Consider the following 24,028-nt stretch of genomic DNA (forward strand, 5'->3'; position numbering starts at 1 on the left):
AACTTTCCCCTGACTTGTCTCTCTTTGCTTAACAAGCTGTACTGTTCAATGCTTGTCTTTTCAAAGCACGTGTCAACAGTCTTCCATACTTTTCAAGGATTCTCATGAGGCTGGTAGCTTTTGGCACCAAGTGTGTTTTCTAGCCAAGGGTAAGACAAAGAATATGGGGCTGATAAATTTCTATTTCTATACTCCCCAAAAGACACAGAACAGAACAGAGGAGTTCAGTCCTTGGTCAGTGGTGATCACAACTGTATTTAACCCCAAAACTGTGAGTTAAAGTATTTAACTCACATATTTGATGCCCTTTTCCAATGAGGGCACAATCCTCCTGGTCTCTCCCAGGGTCCATCTCCCGAGGGGCCGGGCTGAAGAAGGGGTATGGTGGGAAATACGTCCTCTGAGGCTTGTGCTTGTTCTTAGCGGTCTCCACTCCTTACTCTCAGGGCCCTCAGTACTAATCTCTTTGACTCTTGTGTTGTAGTCAAACTTCGGTCTGAATCATTCACTGGATTGCAGGCTTCCTGAGAGCAAGGGTCCTGTTTTGTTCATTTTTCTGTTCCTTTAACATCCTTTGCTCATGTATCTCTGCGAGCAGCCACTGTGACAGGAACCGCGCTAAGTGTTGGTTATATAATAAGGAGAGTACATTCTATCCAGGAGTTAATGTTCAGACAGAGACAGACAATTTATAACAAATGGGGTAAAGGGCAGTGACAGAGATACACCCAGGTGCTGGAACACTTGAGAAACAGGGACACGTTTTAGCCTGAGGAAGGTAGGTGAAGTTGCAGAAGGTCTGGACTTGGTGCTACCTCAAATAATATCAAAGGGTGAGGAGCTTTGGTGATGGGAAGGGTGTTCTGAATAGAAGGAACAGAATGAGGTAAGGTAGGAAGGTAAGAGGACATGGGCCTTTAGGGAAGTACGAGCAGCTTGGTGGTGTGCAGCCCAAAGTTTGAGGCAGAAAGTGGGAAGATGAGGCTGTGGGGACCAGGAGGGGCCAAGCAGGGAGGCCATGCAAACAGCACACATTTAGATGCAACCAACATGTGTGTCTGATGTCTTGCTATCTTCAGTCTCCAACCCTGCATCAGAAGTCAAGGTTCTGAGGTGGCTTAGGAAGAGGAGGTGGAGACCAACCTAGGTTAAGCAAGCTGACAAATTTATTCAAGGAAGCGCTATCTGCTGCTTTTGGATTAGAAAATGTTGTGCACAGTGTAGTGATGGCCTGTTTTTACTACAGCTCATAATGATAAAGTGGCTGAATTTTGATGTTCAGAGTGGTGAGATCATGAGGATGAAGAGGGGTTAAGGCATGTCTACAGGTATGTCAATATCAAGTTCACTGACTGCTCTGACTAGAGAGTGTGGACAGAGACTAGACCATTGGCCACCCAGTTGGGAGAATCCAGTTCCCACTGGGATTTGTGGTAAGCTTGTGGAAACATTCTGGTCCCTCTTGGGACCTGAGTTGTCCCATGAGCAAGTTGGACTAGAATCACAGCTCCTCCTGACTTCTAGGTGATCACAACCAAATAGCAAAAACAAAATGAGGGGCTAGATAGGAGACTGTGTATTAAGAGCAAGCTCCAAGGAAACACAAGGCATTGTTGCTGTTTTTCTGGGAAAGGCAAATGCAGAGAATTTAGGCTGAAAATGTTAGAAATAGTCCCTGGGTATGAATGATTTATTTGGCTCATACATCTTGTGTGTATCAACAAATTTGAGTAATATTAAAATGTCGGCTATTTTATGCAAAATTTGAATTTCTGTGAAAAATCTGAAGCTCTGGAATGCTAAGCATGATCATTCTTGATGGCAGTGATGGGGGAAGATGAGGTCTTTCTCCCCATGCCTGTCCTTCAGCTGGTTTGCTGCAGTTGCTTGCCTGTCTCTGTAGGCATTTGAGTGCGAGGCTCCTGAGCTAATAAAGAACTTCAGAGCTTTTCAAAATGATCCCTATACACAACAAAATTTGTAAGGCTGGAAGATAGAAATTATCATTTTACAGATGCCACAACTGAGGCCATGCCAGATTTGGTGACTTGACTACTCTATGGCTGACCTGGGACCAGGGACTGTGGTGCTTACCTCCAAGTTCATTGTTCTTTCTGTCCTAGGACACTGTCTTTGAGACAGTAGCCTCAAGGGTCCAGCCAGGAGGCAAACTCCTGACTCCTGGGTTTTGAAAATGGCTTATTGAGGAGAGATTGGTAGTTCTAGGAAGAAAAGAGCCCCTGTGCTCAAACCTTGGGAGAAGAGCCGCCACTGGTGTGAGGAAGCAGACGAGGTAGAAAGTGGGGTCTGAGAGCTGGACTTGCATCACCCTGTAGGGGTTGGTGGGACTGTTGCAGGTGACGCAGGTGGCGTTGTACACTAAGGATACCACAAAGTACATCAGGAAGCTGCCTATGAGAACCAGCCCGTGGATGATGGTCTGTGGAGGGAAGAAGTAAATGCTGTTGAAAGTGGATCTTAGATCAGGGTGCAGTCATGCTGCTCGGCTAACTTTGTTTTAAACTTCTTTTTTTTGGAAATGCAGCACACATATAAAAATTGAACACACATACCCCAAACACCCCTAAATCTTCTGTCTCAGCCTTGACTTTGGTGACAACTTCCAAGCTGCCCTTTGATGTTTTACCACCTTTCTGTGTTTCTCTACATAGACTGTTTTCAAAATGCTAGTAAGTAGAATCATATTTTGTATAATTTCCACACGTGGCTGTAGTTTGTTTTCCAAGTTCAGTGATATTGTCTAATCTTATTTTGTCCTATTTTGTGCTGTTTTCTTTTCCTATTCTTGTCTTCTTTTAAACTTACTGTTTTGTGTAATTTTATCCCCCCCTTTACTAGTTTGAAAGTTAGGTACTCCATTTCTATTCTTTCAATGATTACTCAATAAATGATAACAAGCAATCTTAACTTACCACAGGCTAAAGTTTAGAACTATTCTCTCTCTCTTCCTGAATTATACAAAGGCTTTACTATCCTTTATTCTGTTTAATCTCCCTCCCAGCATATCTTATTGCTACTGTATATTTTAATTCTCATCTTTTTAAAGCAGACATGTCATTATCATAGGTTAATATGGTTAGTATTTATTAAGATTTAGTTATGTTCACCACTTTCTATGCCTTAATTTCTTCTTGCATCTTGGACCTCCCATCAGAGATTTCTTTCCTCTTGCTTTAAGTACATCCTCTAGAATTGCCTTTAGTGGCAGTCTGGTGGTGATCTATTCTCTTCTGCTTTATTTCATTCTCATTTTTGATGGATATAGCCTTCTTGTTTGGAAGTTATTTTCATTAAGCATATTTAAGATAGCATTCCACCGTCTTCTGGCTTCCATTGTTGCTACTGATAAGTTAGCAGCTCTTCACTTGTTCCTTAGAAGGAAATGTATCACTTGAAACCTGGCCTGCTTTTATGATTTTTATTTTGTCTTTAGTATTCTATACTGTCCTTATGATATAATAAGTGTGGATTTCTTTTTGTTTGGGTTTTGCTGACTTTCTTGAAACTGGATTTATGTATTTCATCACTTCTGCAAAATTCTCAAGTCGTTATCTTTTTAAAAACATTCCCTCTGTCTCACTTTCTTTCTCATTTCCTCCTAAGAGTTTGATCAAATGTATGTTAGACCTTTTAAGACACCACACTATCTTCTATATATTTTCATCATTTTTCCTCTGTTTTATATTCTGGATAATTTCTTTTGACCACTTCGCTAATTCTCCTCCTCAGCTGTCAAGCCAGCTATGAAAATAAATTAAGTTTGCTGCCATTGCTTTATATAGTTTACCAATCTCTAGATATTTTTTAAAGTTTAGTCTTTATTTAAACATAGCTTTTCTATAATTTATATCTGAAAATATCAACTCCTGAAATATTAGCTTTGGATGTTTGTTTTTTCGACCCTTGGTTAGTTTTGATAAGTGGTGCTAATTGCCCTTGAAAAGTTAGTAGGGACAGTTTGAGATTTAGGCTAAAATACTTTTCTCTAGAGTTTGGCTCACCCAGGTGATATAAGCCTGGGCTGCAAATCTGTATGAGACAGCCCATGTTTGTTTCCAAGGCCAGGTCCTTTATACCGATTCTTCCTTCTCTGTTCAGCACAGTGGGAATGATGCATGGTTACTGCTGGGAAGGGAGTACAGGCAGGTCCATTTTTGCATGTGCCCTTACCTGGAAGCTATGGTATTTGGGGGCTCTAATTTCATGTGATCTCTTGTTAGACTCCCATCTTGGGTGCTGGGCTTTGATTTCTGAACCTTTTACTTAGTCAAGTTTGCACAAAACAAAGTTCTCTTTGGGCAGGGTTACAAACACCCCAAAGGAAAACAGAGGCTTTGGCTTAGAAACCTTCTTTTCCAAAGGTGTCTGTTTTTACTGTTGTCAGCTCTTTCATGCTTTTAAGGAGGTTTTTGTGTGTTTTTTAAAGAAATTATTCATTATTTTTAGTGTTTTCAGCTGGAGAGGTGATCTTAATAATCCAGAAGAAGAAACCAGCTGATTTTTTTCAGTTGCTTTGGTGGGGACTGGGACAACTGACACAGCCATTAAAATTCACGTTAGATTTGTACCCAGGTTAGAAACAGAATTTCCCCATGCTTCAAGAACTTTCATAAAGTTCACATTTTTCATAATAATTCTGATGGTTGACTCCCTTCCCAAGAGCACCAGAAATTACCGGTAACCATGGGGACATCTGGTCTTAGAGATGCATTTGGTGGATTAATAATGCTGAATGGTGAGTGAAGGGAACAGGTTTCCTCTTTCAAAGCAGATGGATGCAGAGCTTTCAGGAAGTGGGCTGAGCGCAGTCAGAGGATGCAGAATCTTTATTATCACTCATATAATATCCATTCGAGGCCTGATTATACTTTGCAGGGCATTTTGAAAGGTAAAAAAATGTCTAATGGTTAAGAGGGTCATAGAGGGCAGAGTTCCTCTTGGGAAATATCTTGGGCTAGTTTAAAAAAATATGATTTATTGTGAAATATTTCTAGTATATAGACAATAAACTCCATATACCCAACAACCAGCTTTATCAATTTTTACCTTATGTAATATTTGCCTCAGATTTTTGCTAAAAAATTATCTTTTAGGTATAATCAAAGCACCTATGTATCCCCTGTAAATGCTTTCTTTTTAATCTTGAACATAAATTCAGTTTTCACCATTCTGATGCATATTTTATACATACATATTTATGCAGTCATGCTTATGGATTCCTCATTACTTCATCATGTGTGGATGGCCTTCTGTACCTTTTTAATTGAGACACTATGCTTTGAATTTTATCTTCGTTGGTAGATACAGCTCTAGTTTATTCATTTTAACTGCTCTATTGTAAAAACATGCCACAATTTACTTATTTTCCTGTTGAATAAACATTTAGGTACTTTCCAATTTTTTTTTTTTTTGCTATTAAGAACATGGTATAATTCTTGCACACACATCTGTATACACATGTGCAAGAGTATTTCCAGGGTGCACACTTAGAAGTGGAACTGGGTCACAGCATATGAACACTTAACTCCTGGCTATTTTCAAATCGCTCTCCAGAGTGCTGGTATCAGTTTATAGTCTACTAACAGGATATGAAAGTTCCCTGGTTGGGCTTTATTGTTTTTAACAAACTGCTAAGTTGCTTTGCCAGTAATTTATTTAGAATTTTTACATCTGCGTTCATTTAGTGAGACTGGCCTATAATTTTCTTTCCTTGAACTGTCCATGCTGATTTTGGTATCAGGATTATTCTAGCCACGATAAAATGCCTCACTTTCTACTCTGTGAAGAAATTGGTATAAGATAGAGATTATCTTTCCCTTATAAGTTTGGTCACAGGGTTACAAATTCAAAATTTTTTTAATGGTGATTGGTTTATTCAGGTTTGCTGAATGATCTTGACTATGTTTTGGTAAATTTTACATTTAAAGAAACTATTGCCCGGCCAGGCGTGGCTCAGTGGTTGAGCATTGACCTAGGATCCAGGGGATCGTGGTTCAATTCCTGGTCAGGGCACATGCCTAGGTTTCCAGTTCGATCCCCAGCAGGCAGCGTGCAGGAGGCAGCTGATCAATGACTCAGTATTGATGTTTCTCTCTCTCTCTCCCTCTCCCTTCCTCTCTCTGAAATCAATAAAAGCATATTAAAATAAGGAAATAAATAAACAAGGCAAACATAATATTAAAAAGAAATTATCAACTTGGTTACATTTTAAAGAATTGATCGTATCTATACATTCCTAGCATTGTTCGTGTGGTCATCTTTTCGTCTCTTCTCCTGGACCTGTTTAGTCAGACATTAGTTTTTATTATGTTTTTGAGGGGCTTAGTTTTGTTCTTATTGATTCCATTGTTTCCTTGATTCATTTCTCTCATCTTCTGTTTCCTTTTGGTTTACATGGTAAGATTTTATCTCCGTTTTTAATAATAAAACTAGCTACATCTCAGAAATTTGCATGTGTGTTTCTATAGTCATTCAGTAACAAGTATGTTATAATTTCCATAGCACCTTTTTCCGTGAGTTATGTAAAAGTGCACTTTGAAATTTCCAAGCATGTTGGGTTGGTTTGGTTCTTTTTTTGTTTCTTTATTGCTTATGATACTGATTCTTTCAAATTCCTTTGTGATTCAGAATTTGGTCTTTTTAATTTTTGGTAGATGGTCTCTGTGTTTGAATAGACATGCTTATTTGTTTGAAGCAGGACTTTATATATTAGACCTAACTCTATGAGATCAGGTGTGATCATTGAGAGCTTCTCTGTCCTTTTATTCTATTTGATCTAGTCTCTTTCTGATGGAAATTACATCAAAATCTCTATTGTGAACTTGTCCATTTCTCCTTATATTTGCTGGATAAAAAATCCAATCTGATAAATTTTGCTTTTTATGAGTAAGTCCATTTACATTTATTGAGTACTGACATATTTGGATTTATTTTGAACATCTTATTTTGTGTTTTTTGTTTTCCATTATTTTCTTTGTTCTCACCTTTTCATCTTGCCTCCATCCTACAGAATTGATAGTTTCCTATATATCTTTTACTCCCCCCCCATTCCTTTATGGTTAACTTTAAGTTTTTAAGATACTAAATCAATGTGTACTTTTATGGAAAAATTTATGGAAAAATTATAATTAAGTATGTATTTCTATCTCTTCCTATCCACGATGAAAGCTTTGGCATAAATTAATTACCCATTTAACAGGAACCGAGGAACACACTGAACCTACTCGGGGCACTTTTGTAAAATTTTAATACATACCCCTTCCTCACCATTGTGTTGTTTATTACAGTTTTAGCTTTTATGTTCCTGCAGCATTGCATTCCTCCTTTCAGGGAGGGTCTATGAGTGCTAAACCTCATAGCATAGCATATGTTTATCTGAAAATGCCACTTACTTTGCCCTAGTTTTAAGTGATAGTGTAGCTGTTATTTCCCTCAGGTCTTTGAAGATCATTGACCTCCATTGTTTTGTGGCTTCTGTTGTTTGAATGTCAGTTCAGCTGCTGTTCCGTTTCAAGTAACTGGTCCATAGTGTCTGGCAGATAAGCTGTCTCTGTGTCTTTAATACTGTACCGTTTCACTATGTTATATCCAGATTTATTTTGATTACTTTTTATTCTTAATGATTTTCTCTTCAACTAGTCTTCTCTACCAGCCTTTCATTTTTCTGTTCTGACCCCTGTGATGTGGGTGCTGGAGCCACTCATTCAGGCTACCATTCCTCTGACTCACTGCTTCAGATTTGCGTGGCTTCTGCATGCGCTCCCAGAGACGGCCGTCCAGTTCAGGAGCTTACTCTGCGCCGGTGTCCCATCTAGAGTGGATCCCATGAATTGCATTTTTAATTTACTGACAATCTTTCAATTTCAAGAGTTCCAAAAGTTTCCTAGGTTGGCTCAGTTCCTAGAATTAAAGTTATACCTTTGGCTCTTGCCTCCCTTTTTCATAGCTTCTGATAAAACTGGAACTCCAAATGCTTGTGATTGGCATTTTCTGTTTGTTTATTTTTTAGCTTGTTTTCTTAAGCCCAGGCCTCAGACCCAGCAGAAAGCTGTGCTCCCCGTCTAGGATCCAGCCTCCCCACTGCTGCAGTCTGAATTCCTGTCCTAGCTCCCAGAAAGCCAGCAGTTTGAACCTGTCCAGTCCATCCCCCGCCCCCCACGCCACCCTCATGTTGCAGCCTCTTCTGGTGCTGGTGGTTCTTGAAGAAATTTACCCTGTACTTAACCTTGACTATGCCTTTTTGGTTTTATCCCTTTGTCCTATTTGTCATGGGCATGAGTTGGAGCAGAGAGGTTTGCAAAATGGGAACTCTGCCATCCCGAAGTCCTGTGGGTGGCTCTGATCAGCCACATCAGGGCCAGGTGTAGCTTGTGACAGTGGTGGCGGGGAGCATGTAGAATGCAGGGGACACATTGAGCCTACTTGAGGCAGTTAAAAAATTTCCTAATACATAAGTTTTCAGAAAGAGCCATTTCACCTTGACTAAGGACAAAGCTTTCCATAAAGTGGCCTCTTACCGTGACATCTCATATGCTCACAAGTGGTTACAAACTCAAGAGTCAGACTTTCCAGTTCGAACATGCTTCTCTCTCAAACTACTTGGGGCAAGTTTCTTAGCCTCATTATACCTATCTCTAGATCTATAAAATAGGAATAAAAAACACCTACCACATAGACGTATTACAGAATGATGACCACAATAACGTTAGTTAACATCCATCACTTTGCAATACGTAGGGTGTCCCCCCAAAATGCATACACACACTCTTTGAATAATTATTAAGGCAGTGTTTATTATAATACATTTCACTTCCAACATTGAGCTATCAGCTGATAAGTGTGTATACATTTTTTTGGGGACACCTTGTATATATGTCAAGTCATTACACCATAGGTCAGTTAAATTTCAAAACAAAAACCTACTGAACACAAAGGGCTCTGGGAAGTTAAATGAGATAGTACATTAGAAATTGTGTAGATAGGTCCCTGGCATATAATTTTAAGCTCTTTGTTTCTATATTTATTAATGAGAAGAACTTAATGAAAATGCTGGTGTTGCCCTTTTAGATACTAAAATGAGATATTTCGGCTTGAGATGCGGTTATGTAAAGACAGTTTTCTAATCTTTTCTCCTTGAAATTAAATGGGGAGCATACCTCCCTCACACAGCATGGTCAGTCTAATATTCTCCTGGTCTCTGAAAACACCCTTCAATTTTTTTATTGCTATGTAGTTATGCAGCTAATTGTCTCATTGTGTAATATATGTTAGTTTCATCATTCTGGCTAGACGATAAACATGCTGAGGCCAGGAACTTTTTCTTCTACATACCTTTCACCCCTGCACAAGAGAGACATGGGAAAAAGCTCAATATGTATTTAGCGAGTGGATGAATGATAAAAAGCCCAACAGCTCGGAAATCTGACTGTGGGCAGTAAACAGGAACACAAATTTTAAGCCAAGGAGGCACTTACCCAGGTCTTCATTTCCATCGCCTGGTGCAGGAGGATTGTGGCGAGGGCGATGGTGTTGATGGGTGTCCCAAAGGTGAAGACATCAATATCAGAGTCCTTGTAGGTCTGCAGAGGGGGAACAAATTGATACCGTCAGATACGCCTGTGGGCTCAAGTCCTTGGTTTTGACACCGTGATTCCATAGCGTCTGTGAAGGCAGGTGTCAAGGGTTGGGGAGGAATGGAGAGAAGACACCCAGCTGCCATCTGTGTGCAACTAGCTCACAGAACAAAGGAGGCGAGGGGTGAGTTGTCAGGGCTAAATTATTTAAAAACACATTTTCCCAGGAAGCCATGGTGGGCATTCCAGAAGTTTTGGGATGAATGGAATAATTTATCGAGCAGGCGTGAGGCCAATTGGTGAAGATACTTTTGTGTCCAGCTTCAAGGGGTTTACAGCTTTCTTGGAAGGGTAAATGTAGTACAATTTAAGGGGGTAAATGCTACAATGGAGGCAAGTATAGACACCCTGGGAGCACAGAAGAGGGGCTGTATCAGCTGAGAGTGTAAGAAGGAGTTAATCTCTTGAAGAGAGTGAGGAAAGGTAGTCCAGCCAAAGGCCAGAACTGAGGGTGGATGTGGTGGGTTATGGAACTTTAAATTGAGCTCACAATAGGAACAAAAGATTCAGCAGGAAAGACAAGCGGAGGACTGGCCAGGGTAGTATAAGGCGGGAAATTCAAACAAAGCATGAAATGGCTGCTTTCTCTACCCCCATGTTGCTAATTGCAAAAGGATATGAGCCCTGAGGCCCGGCAGACACTTCTGTTTACCGGGTAGCAATGGCCCCACATTCTAGTTCCTTGTCCAGGAGAAATACAACAATCCTTCGCTATCTAAATTCTCATTCTACACTGGCGAACCAGATTGAGATGGGGCTGGTGTCCTTCCTGTATGCGTTCCTGCTTTTGGTTCAGGCAATGTGGTATTCTTTATTATCAGAACTTGCTGCCTGAATGCATAGAGCACAGATCTAAGTCAAGGGTTGTAAATTCAAATACCTTCAGTGCTCAAGTAGGAAACAGTCAATGAATGGAGAAGGCCAGGCATGAGACAAAATGGAGTGGTGGGGACTATGGCAAACTGGAGAATATGGGCTCCATCTGAGCAGGGCTGTGAGTCAACTCTAGATTTCTGCCATGAGGGAAAAAGGATCCAATATAACAGGAGTGTTTAGTTTTCCAAAACCTGGCAGAAAGTAAAATGTTTGGGTAAAGCTTTCTGACTCATCAAATACCCTAGGGTGGATGTAGTCCACAGGCCACCTGTTTTGAGCCTCTGATCTGAAGTATCCAGAAAGATACTACTAGTCTAGGATTTCCTATAAACAGGACCAGTTCCACCCTGCGATTTGTATGGTTAGAATGGAACTGTATGACTTACCAGGTAAGGAATAAAGAAACAGATGAGGCTCTGGTAGAACGCATCCATCATGGAAACCCAGAAAGTCAACAGGTTATAACACTGCAAAGAAAGAACACACCAGCAGTTACCACCACCGGAATGGCTTTCATCACTAACTCCACAAACAACAAGTGCTGGTGAGCATGTGGAAGAGGGAGCCCTTGTGCACTGCTGGTGGAATTGCACATTGCTGCAGCCACTGTGAGAGAGTATGGAGGTTCCTCAAAAATTAAAAATAGAGTTGCCATATGATCTAGAAATTCCACTTCTGGGTATTATTTGAAGAAAACAAAAACACTAATTTGAAAAAATATGTACCTCTACATTCACCACACACACACACAAAGGAATATCTTGCCCTTTGTGACAGCAGGGTGCACCTAGATGACATTATGCTAAGTGAAATAATTCAGACAGAGAAAGACAAATACCATACAATCTCGCTTATATGTGGAATCTGGAAAACACAATAAATGAATGACAAAAAGCCTTTTTAATAAAAAAATAACTTGGTAAGTGTGGAGATTCTAAGGTTCCTCAATGACATTTGAAAGGAAGATCTGTCGCAGACCAGGGTCACAGTTTGCCAAGAGACAGAGCTCAAAGCCTTCTGATTTTGTGCCTTCCCTGGGAAAAGTGAAACTACTTACAGTTTACGCTTTTGCTACATTAACTTCTTTTAATGCTAGATACTCAAGGAATGCATCATCTGGCTAGTGTGCCTGTGGGAAGCGGGCAGGTAGAAGGCCTAGGATGCACCTGCGCCATCGCATGTCCCCCTTGGCTGAGCTGCAGGGCTGCTGTGCTCTCCTGTCTTTGGGTTAGGACTGGGCTTGTTTCTTTGCTGGCTATCCACAATATAACGCCAGCTCTCGGGCACCCCACCTGGCTTTGCTCTCCTCTCCCCCAGGTGCGAAGGTGCTCTCAGGCATTTCAGTGTCCCCTTTCCTAGAGCTCCTCCTGTGAGGCAGTTTCCTTGTCTGGCTCCTGCATCCAACCCCCTGAGGTGATGGATAGAGCTCTATAAAAGTGAACTTTCTCTGTCTCACTAAAATACAGCTAGTGTGTAAGTTATGATGCATTTTGTAAGCTTTAGATCAACCACTAAGGATATAACTCAAATGCTAGATAGTTAAATAACCATTAAAGGGAATTGGAATGCTAAAAAAAAAAAAAAAAAAAAAAAAAAAAAACCATTCTGATGGTGCGCCAGGCCTTCTTTAGTCTACTTGATACCGACAAGTCTAGATCACGTGTAATCTTGAGTTTTGCCTTCCCTGCTGTGAGTGGAAGCCCTCATTTATGAATGCCTCACCCGGTGATGAGAAAACTGGTTTTTAGTCCCAGGGGTTCCCAAACCAAGCCTTGGGGCTTCTGTTTAAGGCCTGGAGATGGGGGGTGGGGGTGGGGCTAGCTACATGCCTCTTCCCCTTCCACTAAGGTAGTCCCATAATGGGTGATAAAATTAAGAAATCACTGAAAAGAAACATACTCACTGGTCTGGTCCATCAGTCTCAGCAGCAAATGAGAAACAGGCCATGAGTGGGAGGGAAGTTACTTGGTCACGTGGGAGGTGAGTGGTAGAGTGGTGACCAGAAGGCAGGGCTCCTGACCCCCAGCCCAGGGCTCTTGCTCTGACACCTCCAGGGAGAAGCCGAGCCCCTTACCTCGGAGTCCTGACCGCTCTTGTACAGCTCGGGCAACGCCAGGAGCGTTTCCGCTGAGATGTCTTTATCAAGAATCCCGAAGACGAGAGGGGGCAGCGAGGTAAAGAAGAGGTTGAAGAATATCATCTGCCAGTAATCGATCATGGTGGAGCCTGAGAAGCCACAGAAGAACTGGTACCAGAAGAGCAGGTTGACGTAGCACTGCAGGGAGACAGAGCGGCCTGGTGAGCGAGGACCTACAGGCAGCTCGTCCTCAGCTGCTGCCTGGGGCCTCTGACAAGTCACCTAGTGACAGGGAGCATCAGTCTCCACATCGGTGACGTGAAGAGTCAGGTAAGGATTGGAGATAACTCACATCCTCGGAGCAGCAGCTCCTCACACTATTATCACTACTAACTACTACTGCTACTACCTACTAACTACTACTACTACCACTACTAATGTCCTTCAGGACTTTGTTAAGGTAAGTATACTGTTGTGGGTAAGAGCACAGGTTTTGGAGACAGAGAGGACTTGTTTTGAATCCCCAGTTCTGTAACTTACTGTGTGACTTTGGGCAAATTGCTCAACCTTTCTGAACGTCACCTTGCCAGCTTTCCGATGGGGGCAGTAGTGCCTAGACCATGGCACGTGGTACAGAGAGGCAGCGGTTAGTAGTAGTAGCATGGAAAGAGAGAGGGATGGTCCTGAGGGCGGGATGGTAGAAACACTGGACTGTGGGCAGGAAGCCTGGTGGGAAGATGACTCCACGAGAAGGTTTCTCTCTCAACCCTTTCCTAATGGTCACGCAGCTCAGAGGGGTGACTTAGGAAATCTAACTGTTGCTTTCTGCTTTCTAAAGCTCTCTCCCACTCAAGCCCTCCAACCTGAGATGGGCTGGGCCACTGTTACTGTCTCTGAGGACAGAGATGCAGGTTGTGATGTGCTTTGGTGACCGGAGCAAGGTCACATTAGCAGCTGGTCCTGGAGTTAGGACTAGAACTTCTCTGCTGTGTGGCTGAGTCCCAGAGGGGCAAAGGTTATTATAGGACAGCATTCAGCAGGTTTGTGTTCAAGCTGGAATTCTCATTCCCCAACTGTTGGGTCAGTGTTATTTTGAAGAGATTTGCTATTTATTATTGTAAAAATAATATAAACATGTTAATACTATTAGTAATGCAATAATTATTATTTGACCTTCTATTTGTGTGGTATAGTATATTGTACATTATTAGATGTGTGATATACATTATAATTTGTCCCAACAAACTTGCAAGATTAATATTATTGCTAATAATACAATATCATATTTATGTGTTATAGTATTAATATAATATATCTTGATAATAATGTTACTAGTCCCACTCTACAGATGAGGAATCTGAGGCTCTAAGATAATCAGTTACCCCTTGTCCAAGTTCAGAGCTGGAAAGGGCTACAAGCAGCACCTGAGTTTTCAAGGTTTTCTCGTTGACCTCCCCCAGCCCACAAGCCTTCTCAGTCTACCTTTGGGTTATTGTTCCTTTCCACCTGAGACCCTACATGTCACTTCCCAACAGGGAGCTCACAGAGGTCAGGACACTAAGTATCTGTTGGCAAAAATGTTTAGAGTAGGGAGGTTATCTGGGTTTTAGTCTTGCCTGATGCCAGTAAGCTATGTGAACATGGAGGAGTCACTTAACCTCTCTGAGCCTTGGTCTCCCGACTCCTGAGAGAGGTGTCCATACTCTAGGGAGATATTAAAAAGTTCTTTCCCCCTATACTAGTGCTTATCAATCTTTAAGGTTCATAGCAATCATATCGGGATTCTATTAAAATGCAGGTTGAGTTAGCAGGTCTGGGGTGGAGCACGAGGATCTGCATTTGTGGAAGTGTCTAGGTAACTAATGCTGCTGGTCCAAAAATGATGTCTTGAGAAGCAAGATTTATTGAGACCAGGAGATGACCAACCAATCCAGCCATAAATGCCAGGACACAGCCACATCAATTCATTTGCACAGTGGCTATAACTGCTTTCATGGGGCCACAGAGGAGTTAAGCACTTGTGACAGAGGCTGGATGGCCCACGAAGCTGAAAATATTTATCATGTGGCCCTTTGCAGAACAAGTTTGCTGAGCCCTGATTTAGATGGTGAGCCTCCTGAGGGCAGTGAGTGCATCTGTCTCTATACCCAGTGCCTGATAATGTTCCCAACACAGTAGATGTTTGACAGAGATTTGAATAATCACTTGTCTATCTCAGCTGCTCTTCTCCCTAACACTCACGCTGGAGTTCTAACACTGAAGAGTATTTCCTCCCCTGAGGCCCTGGGAGGACCTTGCGTATCTCCACTGCCTGTCTGGAGCCCTGGCACCTTGGAGGGTGCACTGAACCCCATGATGGCGTTGCCAGATCGGGTGCTTGCCTTTCTCCCAAGAAACTACGGTGCAGTAATGAATTCACGGCTCACATCGCAGAGCAGGCAGGGTTTTAGTCCTTGGAAATTAGTTTCAGATGCAGAGGTCAGAGTTCTCCACCCTCTAATTGCAAAGGGAGATAATGCGGCGTCCGTATCGCAGTTGCGAGCACAGCATCGGGCTGGAAATAAATATCATTTTAGCTTTGAAAGCATGGCTGGCAGCGTTGCCTCTTCTATGTCACAAATTTAATGCGGAGAAGAGGTTGGGCTTATTCAAAAGAACTGTTCCCTTAGAGGCCAAGAGGAAGAAATTAAACGGGCATGCTGAATTCTAAATAAAGTCCTTTATGCTCAGAGTGAGTTTCAAGTCAAATTGAGTGACTTTGCATAGACTTGCTGAAATAGTATCACCCGGCTTATCGGATTAACATTATTTTTGCCATGCTCTTTATATATATATGTAAACGCACACATTGAACTCTGCACAGAAATGCTCACTCCTGAGCAAGGGTAACCGTGACAGTGCCTGCGATCAGGACTGGGGGATGGAGCAAGAGGGAAAAAATGTAATTTTCAGGCTGCTACTTGGATAATATTTTTCTCTTCCATCCCCCTGGTCTCACTCCTCCCTCTTGCCTTATGCAAACAGGAGTGGATTCTATTTGGAGACTCTTGGGGATTATTCAAAGGTCCTTGAACTAGATAATGAAAATCTCAGGCCCCTTTCCCTCCCCTAAGACAGCAATGCTCTGATTTCTTCCTATACCCCTTGTTAATCAAGAGATTTCCAGACAAGAGCCTCCAACAGTTTTGATACCTCAGCTGGTATGTGCCTGCTCTGGGCCCTTATCAACAAGGCAAATGAACATATTTTTTGGGAGAAACAAATTTTTCTGTTTGTAGAGTGCTCCGTGCAGTCCAGAGCTGTGACACGAAGGCCTTTTGATAATACTACTAGGGACAGAGAGGGTCATAGTCTCCCATGTTATTCATGAGGAAACCAAGGCTCAGAGAGGTTAAGTGACTCTCCATATTCACAAAGCATGCTAGTTGTTCTTCAAATCCTTCTCTTCCTTGCAGTCAGAAAGTAAATCTCATTATGGAGCCCCTCTAAGAGTAACAGCAGCAACGACAGTGATAAAAAATAATAGCTAACTCTATGGGATAATTACTACGTGCCTATCATTTTATACACAAACTCTCATTTAATCTTCTTAGCAAATATATGAGGAAGGTACTTTTACCAGTCTCATTTTATCGATGGCAAGCGAAGGCTTAGGGCCAGTACCAAATTACCATAGATTCGAACCAACATGCCTGACTCCAGAGTGCATCTGTGTAACTGCGCATGCTGCCTCCTCGGCAAGCATTGTACTGCTATCCTCCCACTAACGTCACAAAGTAGACAGTATTAGATCCATTTTGTCAAAGACGAAATTGAGGTCCAGAGAAGTACATTGCCTTGCCCAAGGTCACACAGAGCTAGTAAGGGACAGTATCGGGATTCACAATCCCGATGAGCCTGACTCCTCCCCTCCTGCTGAGATTGTCTGTGACTCTGGGGACAACTGGTCCCCGGCAAAGACTCCCACAGTCCGGGTGGGAGGCCGCCATGGGCACTCACCACGTTCTTGTAGAAGTAGTACACCACCATCCTGGCCAGCCGTGAGTAGCACCAGTGGCCATGCACCAGCAGCAGCTTCTTGAGATGTCTGAAACGGGAGATGGCAAAGTCGCTGGACATGACCGCCTGTGAGGGCAGAACAGAGACCCTGCGTCCATCAGTGCTGCCAGTGCACCGGAGAGGCTTCCCGAGGGCAGGGCTTTGTTCTAGGTCTATAACTGGTAGAGTCTAAAAGACCTTCTGCCATGATGTGGTGCCCTTGGGGGCTCTTTCGACTCTGACACCCCATTTTCTCCCCTGGGAAAGCCAAACCTCACTAGAACCCAATGAGGGCAAGTCAGAAGGGGCCAGTGCTCTAATTTGGCCCTTCATCTCTTTCCATTTATCCAACAAGCATTTACTGTGGCCCAGTATGTTTTGAGCACCCTGCCAGGGATGCGATGGTTACCCGGAGAGTAGGGGCTTCTAGGCAAGTTGTCCTCAAACCTCTGACCATCCCTGGTCACTCCTGAGGCAGGCCATTCACTCCACTCTCTGACGGCATGTGTCTACTGCCCTTGGGGTCACTAAGAACAAGACACAGTCCCTAGTACTCTTAAGACTGTGAGGTTTGGACAAGACTGGTTATAAGTCTGCATTCATCTAGGGAGGAAGCATGGAGTGAGAGGAAGGCTTAGTCTCCTGAAACTGGGGGTCCTTATGACTTTGAGTAAATTTAGCTTTAAATCCTAACTCTAGAAATCTCTCTCTCTGTCTCCCTCTCCCCCTGTCTCCCCTAGACTTTCCTCTGGATAATCAGCAACCCCCAAGGCAGCAGAAAACAGTAGCCAAGACCTGACCAATGGTCACATGGTCTGGATAACATGGCTGGCTAATAATAACATCTTGACCTAACTTATGTTTCAGCTCCTGAGCCCTAGGGTGGAATGACTCCCCTGACTCCTTGCTCGGACAGAGGGACATGAGAAGAGACCTCAGAACTGCCCTCAAGACCTGAAGACACAATTCATCACCCTTATCTCACCTCTGACAATCAGCTCCCTGCATGACCCCTGAACCATGGTGTCTTGTGATTTTGCCCTGTATAATCTGTTACCTACATGACTTTGGGGCATTGGGCTTTAACATTAGTTCCCTGTCTCTGGATCGGCCAGTTCAATATTAAACTTTCTATACTCCAAACTCCTGCTCATGCATTTTTTGGGGTGAGTGTACACAGGACTTAAGGAAAAACATTAGTTTCTGGTGGTAACACTTCCCTGAATGGGTGGGTACTATCTGGCTGTAGAACACAGATATCGCCAGCTGTCTGTAAAAAGCTGAGCATCCTTTGATCTCTGTGTTCTGAAAGACCGGGCAGTAGGGAGCTGGTGATGAAGGTTTGACTTGGAAGTCTCCTATCAGATGATAATTCTGCAAAACTCTTGGGTAGAAGTTCACCCGACACTGCGAAGAATGCCCTAACTCCCACAAGGATCAGGAGAGCAAGGGAGAGACCAGAACAGTTGATGGGAACCGCACCTGCATGCCTTCCTGTCCAGATATGCCAATCCCAATGTCAGCAGCTTGAATCATGCTCACGTCATTGGCCCCGTCCCCTGAAAGAAGAGAAGTCATGAGGTATCTTTGGGACACTGAGAAGGGTGTTATACCAGTGGCTCAAAAGTGTCCTATTTGTGCTTGATTGAATCCTTTTAACAAACACTACCCTGGTCCTAAGGGAAAAGTCAATTGCTACGGTGTTTGGCCAAAAACATGTCTTTTCTTCTTTGGACATTCAAATTCTTCTTTATCATTCAACAAATATTTGGGTCCTTTTTCTAGGCACCTTGTTAGGAACTGAGAATACAATGGTGGGTAAGTGAGACTAGAGCTGTGCTTATAGTTTACACAAAAGGCCTTTGCTAGTGTTACAATGGACTCTGAGGAGCGAATGGAGAAACTGAGCAACATAGGGACTTGGCAAGAGTAACCCAGCTAGTGAAGAGACCCAGGAAAGCTGGAGCTGAGATCTTTCCAATTCCGAGGCTGGTATACCTTCCCTAACTCAGGATGACAGGAAATACTGACAATATCAAGACAACTGGGATGTTTGGACAGCTAAGTCATCAGATTGTCAATGGTATCCAAGGACCAAGAAGGTGTTCAGTTTTGTTTTTGAATATAGACAAATGAGATTGACTAATTTTTTGGTTGAGGTACATTTAGTCACATTGAGTTCCCATTCAATGAACTAATTCAGGAAACTGGAGGTTGTTAGGGCCTGTACTGCCAAATAGATTTGTCTGTAGTGATGGAAATGTCATATATCCTTACTGTCCAACATGGAAACCACTAGCCCCATGGGACTATTGAAACATGGCTGGTGAAATTCTATTTAATTTTAATTTTAAATGTAAATAGCCACAGCTAGCTAGGTGGCAACCATTTTGGACAGCACAGCTCTACACAGTGAGCTGTATAGCTCACAAGCCTAGCTCTTCTTAATGCCTTATCTGTTCACATGAGAGTTTAGGAAACTTTTTCTGTAAAGGGGCCAGATAATAAATATTTTAGGCCTTGTCGGCCAAGAAGCAAAATTAAACAACTGTCCTTATATGTAGGAAAAAAAACTATTCTTAGCATCCCTATAAAAACATGCAGTGGGCTGGATTCAGCCTGCGGGCTGGGGCTTGTAGACTACATTGCCTTCACCTCCTGACCCCCACCTCTTTTTCCAGTAGGTCCTCATGATTTGCAATTAAACCTACATTAGACATCGCAGAAAACGATTGGGGGAGAGAATTTTCTTCCCATGATTATTTGGCTCTTGGGGAATGGGAAGCAGTTTCTTTGGGTTGGAACCTGGAGTGTGGCATGCTGGGGAGAGGAAGGTGGCTGTGTTGAGAAAGATGGCTGGAGGGTTGATGGAGACCAGATCAGTAAGATTCTTGTAAACCAGGATTGGTTGTTGCTGGAAGGTTTGAAGGAAGCACAGGTTTTACTTCTCTGCCTCAACCATGATTTAAGTTTAGTCTCCTATGAAGAATTCTTCACCAGCCTACAAGCCAGCATTTAATTGAATGTATGCTTTATGCTGGGGCCTGTATTTATGAATGGACATACAAAAGTAAATATGGGACAGGCCCAGCTTTTAAATCTCCCCATCAGCCATCAATACTCAGAATATCAAATTCACAAACACCTGAGGTTCATAGTATTGTGCCATGTGATAAGTATTGAGGGGGAAATGGTCTACATCCCAGAAATGAGTTGGCTTGGGTGTATATTATTGAGCTACCGGGATGTCCCCAATTTGAGGCATCTCTTGGCTCTGCCCTCCATCCAAGTCCTGATCTTTCCTTAGTTCACCTGCTAATCCTGAGAGCTCTGGTTCACTCTCCCACTCTGCTCAGCCTCTGCTTCATCTCTTGGCTGCCACATCTTGTCACTTTGATCTCCCTTTAAGACAGTGGCCTTCAGCCTAAGCATCTTGACTTTGATACTTGACTCCCCACCTCTGGTCCAGGCCTCTTGCCAGATCAACCCAACCAAACTCCCACCCACACCTCAGCATGACGGGTACCTATGGAAAGGGTCATGACGCTCAACTTGTCTCGCACCAGCTTGACCATCATGCTCTTCTGGAGCGGGGTGCAACGGCAGCACAGGACAGACCGGCAGTACCGGGTCAACTCCAGAAATTTCTTCTCCAGCTTTCCCTGGAAAATGGCATTCAGCGTCTTCCCATCAATGACCAATCCAACTTCTGGGACTGCGGCTCCTGAGGCCAGGGGAGGTGTCTCAGAAGGTGGGCGGGACCCAAAGAGCTTGCGGTCTGGCTTCTGTGGTCCATGAAATTGCTTTACCTCTTCCAGGGCACAGTTGAGGATGGATTCGCAGGTTTCCTGTAAAGAGTCAGAATTATACATTTGGTATTAGTAATCGATGTTGGAAACGTAGGTGTAAAATCTCACTTTATCTTTCAGTAAAATAGTTACCAAACTGTACCATTATGCAGATCACCTACCAGGAATCATTCTCTGATTTTTACATTTCCTTGCAATATTTCAAAAAGCAACAAAAAAATATGAAGGAGACTGCCTGGGACTGAGAATGGAAATAGTTCAGCAAGACGGGGACTGATATAGGGATGATATGAGATAATAAACATATTTATGCGATGGGAAGGACAGTATGTGTAATGCTCTCTGTGTGTCACAGTCATTTCAGCTCTCTTTTGTTCCTCAGAACATTCCAGTGTGGTAGGTAGTGGGGTTATTACCAACTTTAGAGATGAAGAAATGGAAACAGAGAAATTTTCAGTAACTTGCCCAAGGTCATCCAACTTAGTATTGGAGGCAGACCATTACCACTCAAATTGTGGATTCTTAACTGAAAAAATACATGAACTATGTGTTTATCTGTTGGTCTGAGTGTGCTGGTGGCTGACTATGGATGTGAAAGTCTTACTGGTTTAAATAAACTTATTTTTTCTGGTGTTCTCCTCTGCTACTTTTGGTTATATCAAATATCAAGTCAGATTTTGGTTCTTAATATATTCTTAATCCTCTTTGTGTTCCATAAACATCACTTTTAAATAAAGCTAGAGAAAAGCCGTGCAGTCAACTGCATTATCGATTTTAATAGCATTGTGCAGTTCACATGGTCTTTATTTAGCAGTGTTCTTTTCTGCGTGGCACAGGGCGACGATTTTTCATTTACTCTTGTGCCAAAAATTTCTTCTAAAAGTAAATTTTAAAATGTTCAAAGTTAAGTCCATTTAAACGAAATCATTAAATAAAAAATAGTGCACGTAATATGTGGATTTGGGCAAAAACTGTGGAAGTTGTTCTGAAATGACAGATTTGGGAACCACTGATCTAGAAGTTTCTGAGAATGTTATAATTTCTTCCAGAGGGAGTAGGACTGCAGTTCATTATTTCCGAGCCTTCCTTTAGGGGTTGCTGAACAGGCAATCAGGTGTGTACAGACACTAGGGGGGCACAGGAAGTCGTTCAAGGAGCCACTGGTTATACATTAAATACTTGGGGAAGCGATTGAGATACTCCTTGCTGGAAGTTGGGATTGGCATAAATTATAAAAATTCCCCCAGCACATCATTGGAAATGTAAGCTTCCAAATAAAACCTCTGAATTTACTTATTTCGAATTTTCTATGTAATAATCACAATAGTTACCAATCATTTAACATTTAGTGTATGTCAGATACCGTGGTGGTAGCCTCTTAGGTGGTTCTCAGTGATCTCCACCTCCTGGAATTCATGCCCTATGCAATGCCCTCCCCTGGAGTTCCAGCTAGGACTAGGGACTCCTTTCTAATGAGGAGAATTCTGCAAAAGTGATCAGATCTCACTTCCAGGTTCGTTCATAAAGACTGGCTACCGATACAGTGTTCTTTCTCGCTCTGCCTGGGATGGCTCGCCCTGGGGAAAAGCAGCTGCCGGGTTGTGGAGCACTCTGTGGAGACGGCAAGGAACAGGCCTGCTGACAGTCATGTCCATGAGCTTGGAAGAAGGACTCCCCTCCACCTCCAACCGACCCACCCCACTGAGTGTTTAGCGGAGCCCACGACTCTGACTGACAGCTTGACTGAAACCTCAAGAGAGACCTTGAGCCAGAGGTCCGTGCCCAGCTAAGCCGCTCCTGGACTCCTAATCCACAGAAACCATATGGTAACAAAGGTCCATTGTTTTCAGAGGCTAAGTTTTGACATAATTTTCTAACTAATATAAATCCTGTGCTAATAAATATTTACCTCCTATGATCTTATTTAATTCTCCCAAATAGCCTCTGAAATGAATCTTTTCTATAGAAGAAGAGAATGAAGTTCAGAGAGTTATGGTATCTGGACAATATTAAGCTTCCAAACATGTTAATAATAACAATAATAATTTCTATTATTAGTTCCTATTTAATACTACAGTTCCTCCTAAGATTCCTTGACAGATCAACACTTCCAGCAATGGGTTATTAATTCTCTCATTTTGCGGATGAGAACCCTGAGGTCTAGACAGGTCTCATGACTTGCTCATAGCTTTAAGATGCTTAATAAAGAAACAGGAGCCCTAAATCAGTTTATAATGAATTAGGCAGATACAAACCCTTGGAGGAAATACCACTGAATATGTAATCACATTAAGTGGGGGTTGAAATAAATCTGAGGTTTAGAATGGATTTCCCCAGTGTCTGTCTTGACATATCTAGGCCCCTTTTCCCCAGACTAGAGGGTGAGAAAGACTCATAGGCTTAGCACACCCAGGGGTGTGGGCAGGGCTAGCATTCAGGCACCATCTCGGAGGGTCCTGGACAACTTTAAAAGAGTTGACAGTGACCAAACTCAATATGGACTGTGGCCTACTGTTCCTTAGGAGCTTTGGCTAATTAATCAACAAATATCTTCAGCTTCTTATAGGAATGCATTGCATTTAACAGAACTCACAGAAGCCCCCCACCTCCCACTCCCCCAGACTGGCTGGCTCATGGGTTTGAGATGTTGCGATGTCCTTTTGGAATCACCTTGAGTGAAATGATCTTTGCAAACAAAATTTCCATTGTCAGTGGGGCAGGGAGACATCGACACTATTACAGGGATCAAGCAAGCTGCAAATTACTTTCTCTCCTAAGCATCATATTAACGCCAGAGATTTCCCCAAGATTATTTTCATCTTGAAAATTCTTTGGGGTTTAATTTAATCATAGCATCATCTGTGCACCTGACAAGAAAGTAAATGATTTTTCCAATTCATCTAGAGGGCCTCAGGCACTTTCCATGGTATTCACTACCTTTTTTTTTTCTATATATGAGTATGTAGATTCTTCATGAAGTAAAAACAAAATTTAAAACTCGCAAATTTTTGGATCCTGATCTGCTTCAGGCAAAACTGAAAGCCTGAGATTCTACCGTCTTCCTGCCTTTTTTCCTGTGCCAGTCTTTCCCTTTCCCATCTTCCTCCCCCTGCCCTACCCTTCTCGCTGTGGCAAGCCCTAGTCACCACCCCTGCAACGCAGTGCTTCCTCATTAGTGCCCCACATCTGACCCAGTCCCTTCCTTCTGATGGGACCATACAAGTCAACGTCCGCTTCCCACATTCATCGGCCAAGAAGATCGTGGAAATTTACTTGCTGCAGTTTGCACTGTGAAAATAGATTTTTCCTCCTGAATATAAAATTGTGTTACAACTTTGAGTACACTTCCTCAGACGGTACACAGCCCTCTCTCCAAACCTTGCTCTAGGCCACTCACAACCTAGTTGGATTAAAAAAAATCACAGTTTTAGACCTTTGCTTATCTCTCTCCTAACCCATCAAAACGGACTGGTCTTGTGTGTCATTCCCTTCAGGATGTATTCTGTGGCAAACCAACTTGACTTACAAATTGAAGCTGAAATTCTGAACTTAGAATGATTTTGATTTAATTGAGG

General features: G+C 42.6%; 1 protein-coding gene across 3 annotated transcripts in view; it reads right to left on the bottom strand.

The window, feature by feature from the left end:
- Positions 1 to 24,028, bottom strand: part of ATP10B (ATPase phospholipid transporting 10B (putative)) — an 89,906-nt gene that overhangs the window by 2,936 nt on the left and 62,942 nt on the right. For all 3 annotated transcript variants that reach the window (XM_016213988.2, XM_087816097.1, XM_087816098.1), the window contains 7 exons: positions 20,171 to 20,492; positions 18,127 to 18,203; positions 16,606 to 16,731; positions 12,604 to 12,804; positions 10,916 to 10,996; positions 9,495 to 9,599; positions 2,253 to 2,440 (listed from right to left, as the gene is read on the bottom strand). In XM_016213988.2, coding sequence (XP_016069474.2) covers positions 2,253 to 2,440; positions 9,495 to 9,599; positions 10,916 to 10,996; positions 12,604 to 12,804; positions 16,606 to 16,731; positions 18,127 to 18,203; positions 20,171 to 20,492 — 1,100 coding nt within the window. The remainder of the gene's footprint in view (positions 1 to 2,252; positions 2,441 to 9,494; positions 9,600 to 10,915; positions 10,997 to 12,603; positions 12,805 to 16,605; positions 16,732 to 18,126; positions 18,204 to 20,170; positions 20,493 to 24,028) is intronic.

The sequence above is a fragment of the Miniopterus natalensis genome, chromosome 4, assembly GCF_054644295.1.
Source record: "Miniopterus natalensis isolate mMinNat1 chromosome 4, mMinNat1.hap1, whole genome shotgun sequence".
NCBI classification, from domain to species: domain Eukaryota; kingdom Metazoa; phylum Chordata; class Mammalia; order Chiroptera; family Miniopteridae; genus Miniopterus; species Miniopterus natalensis.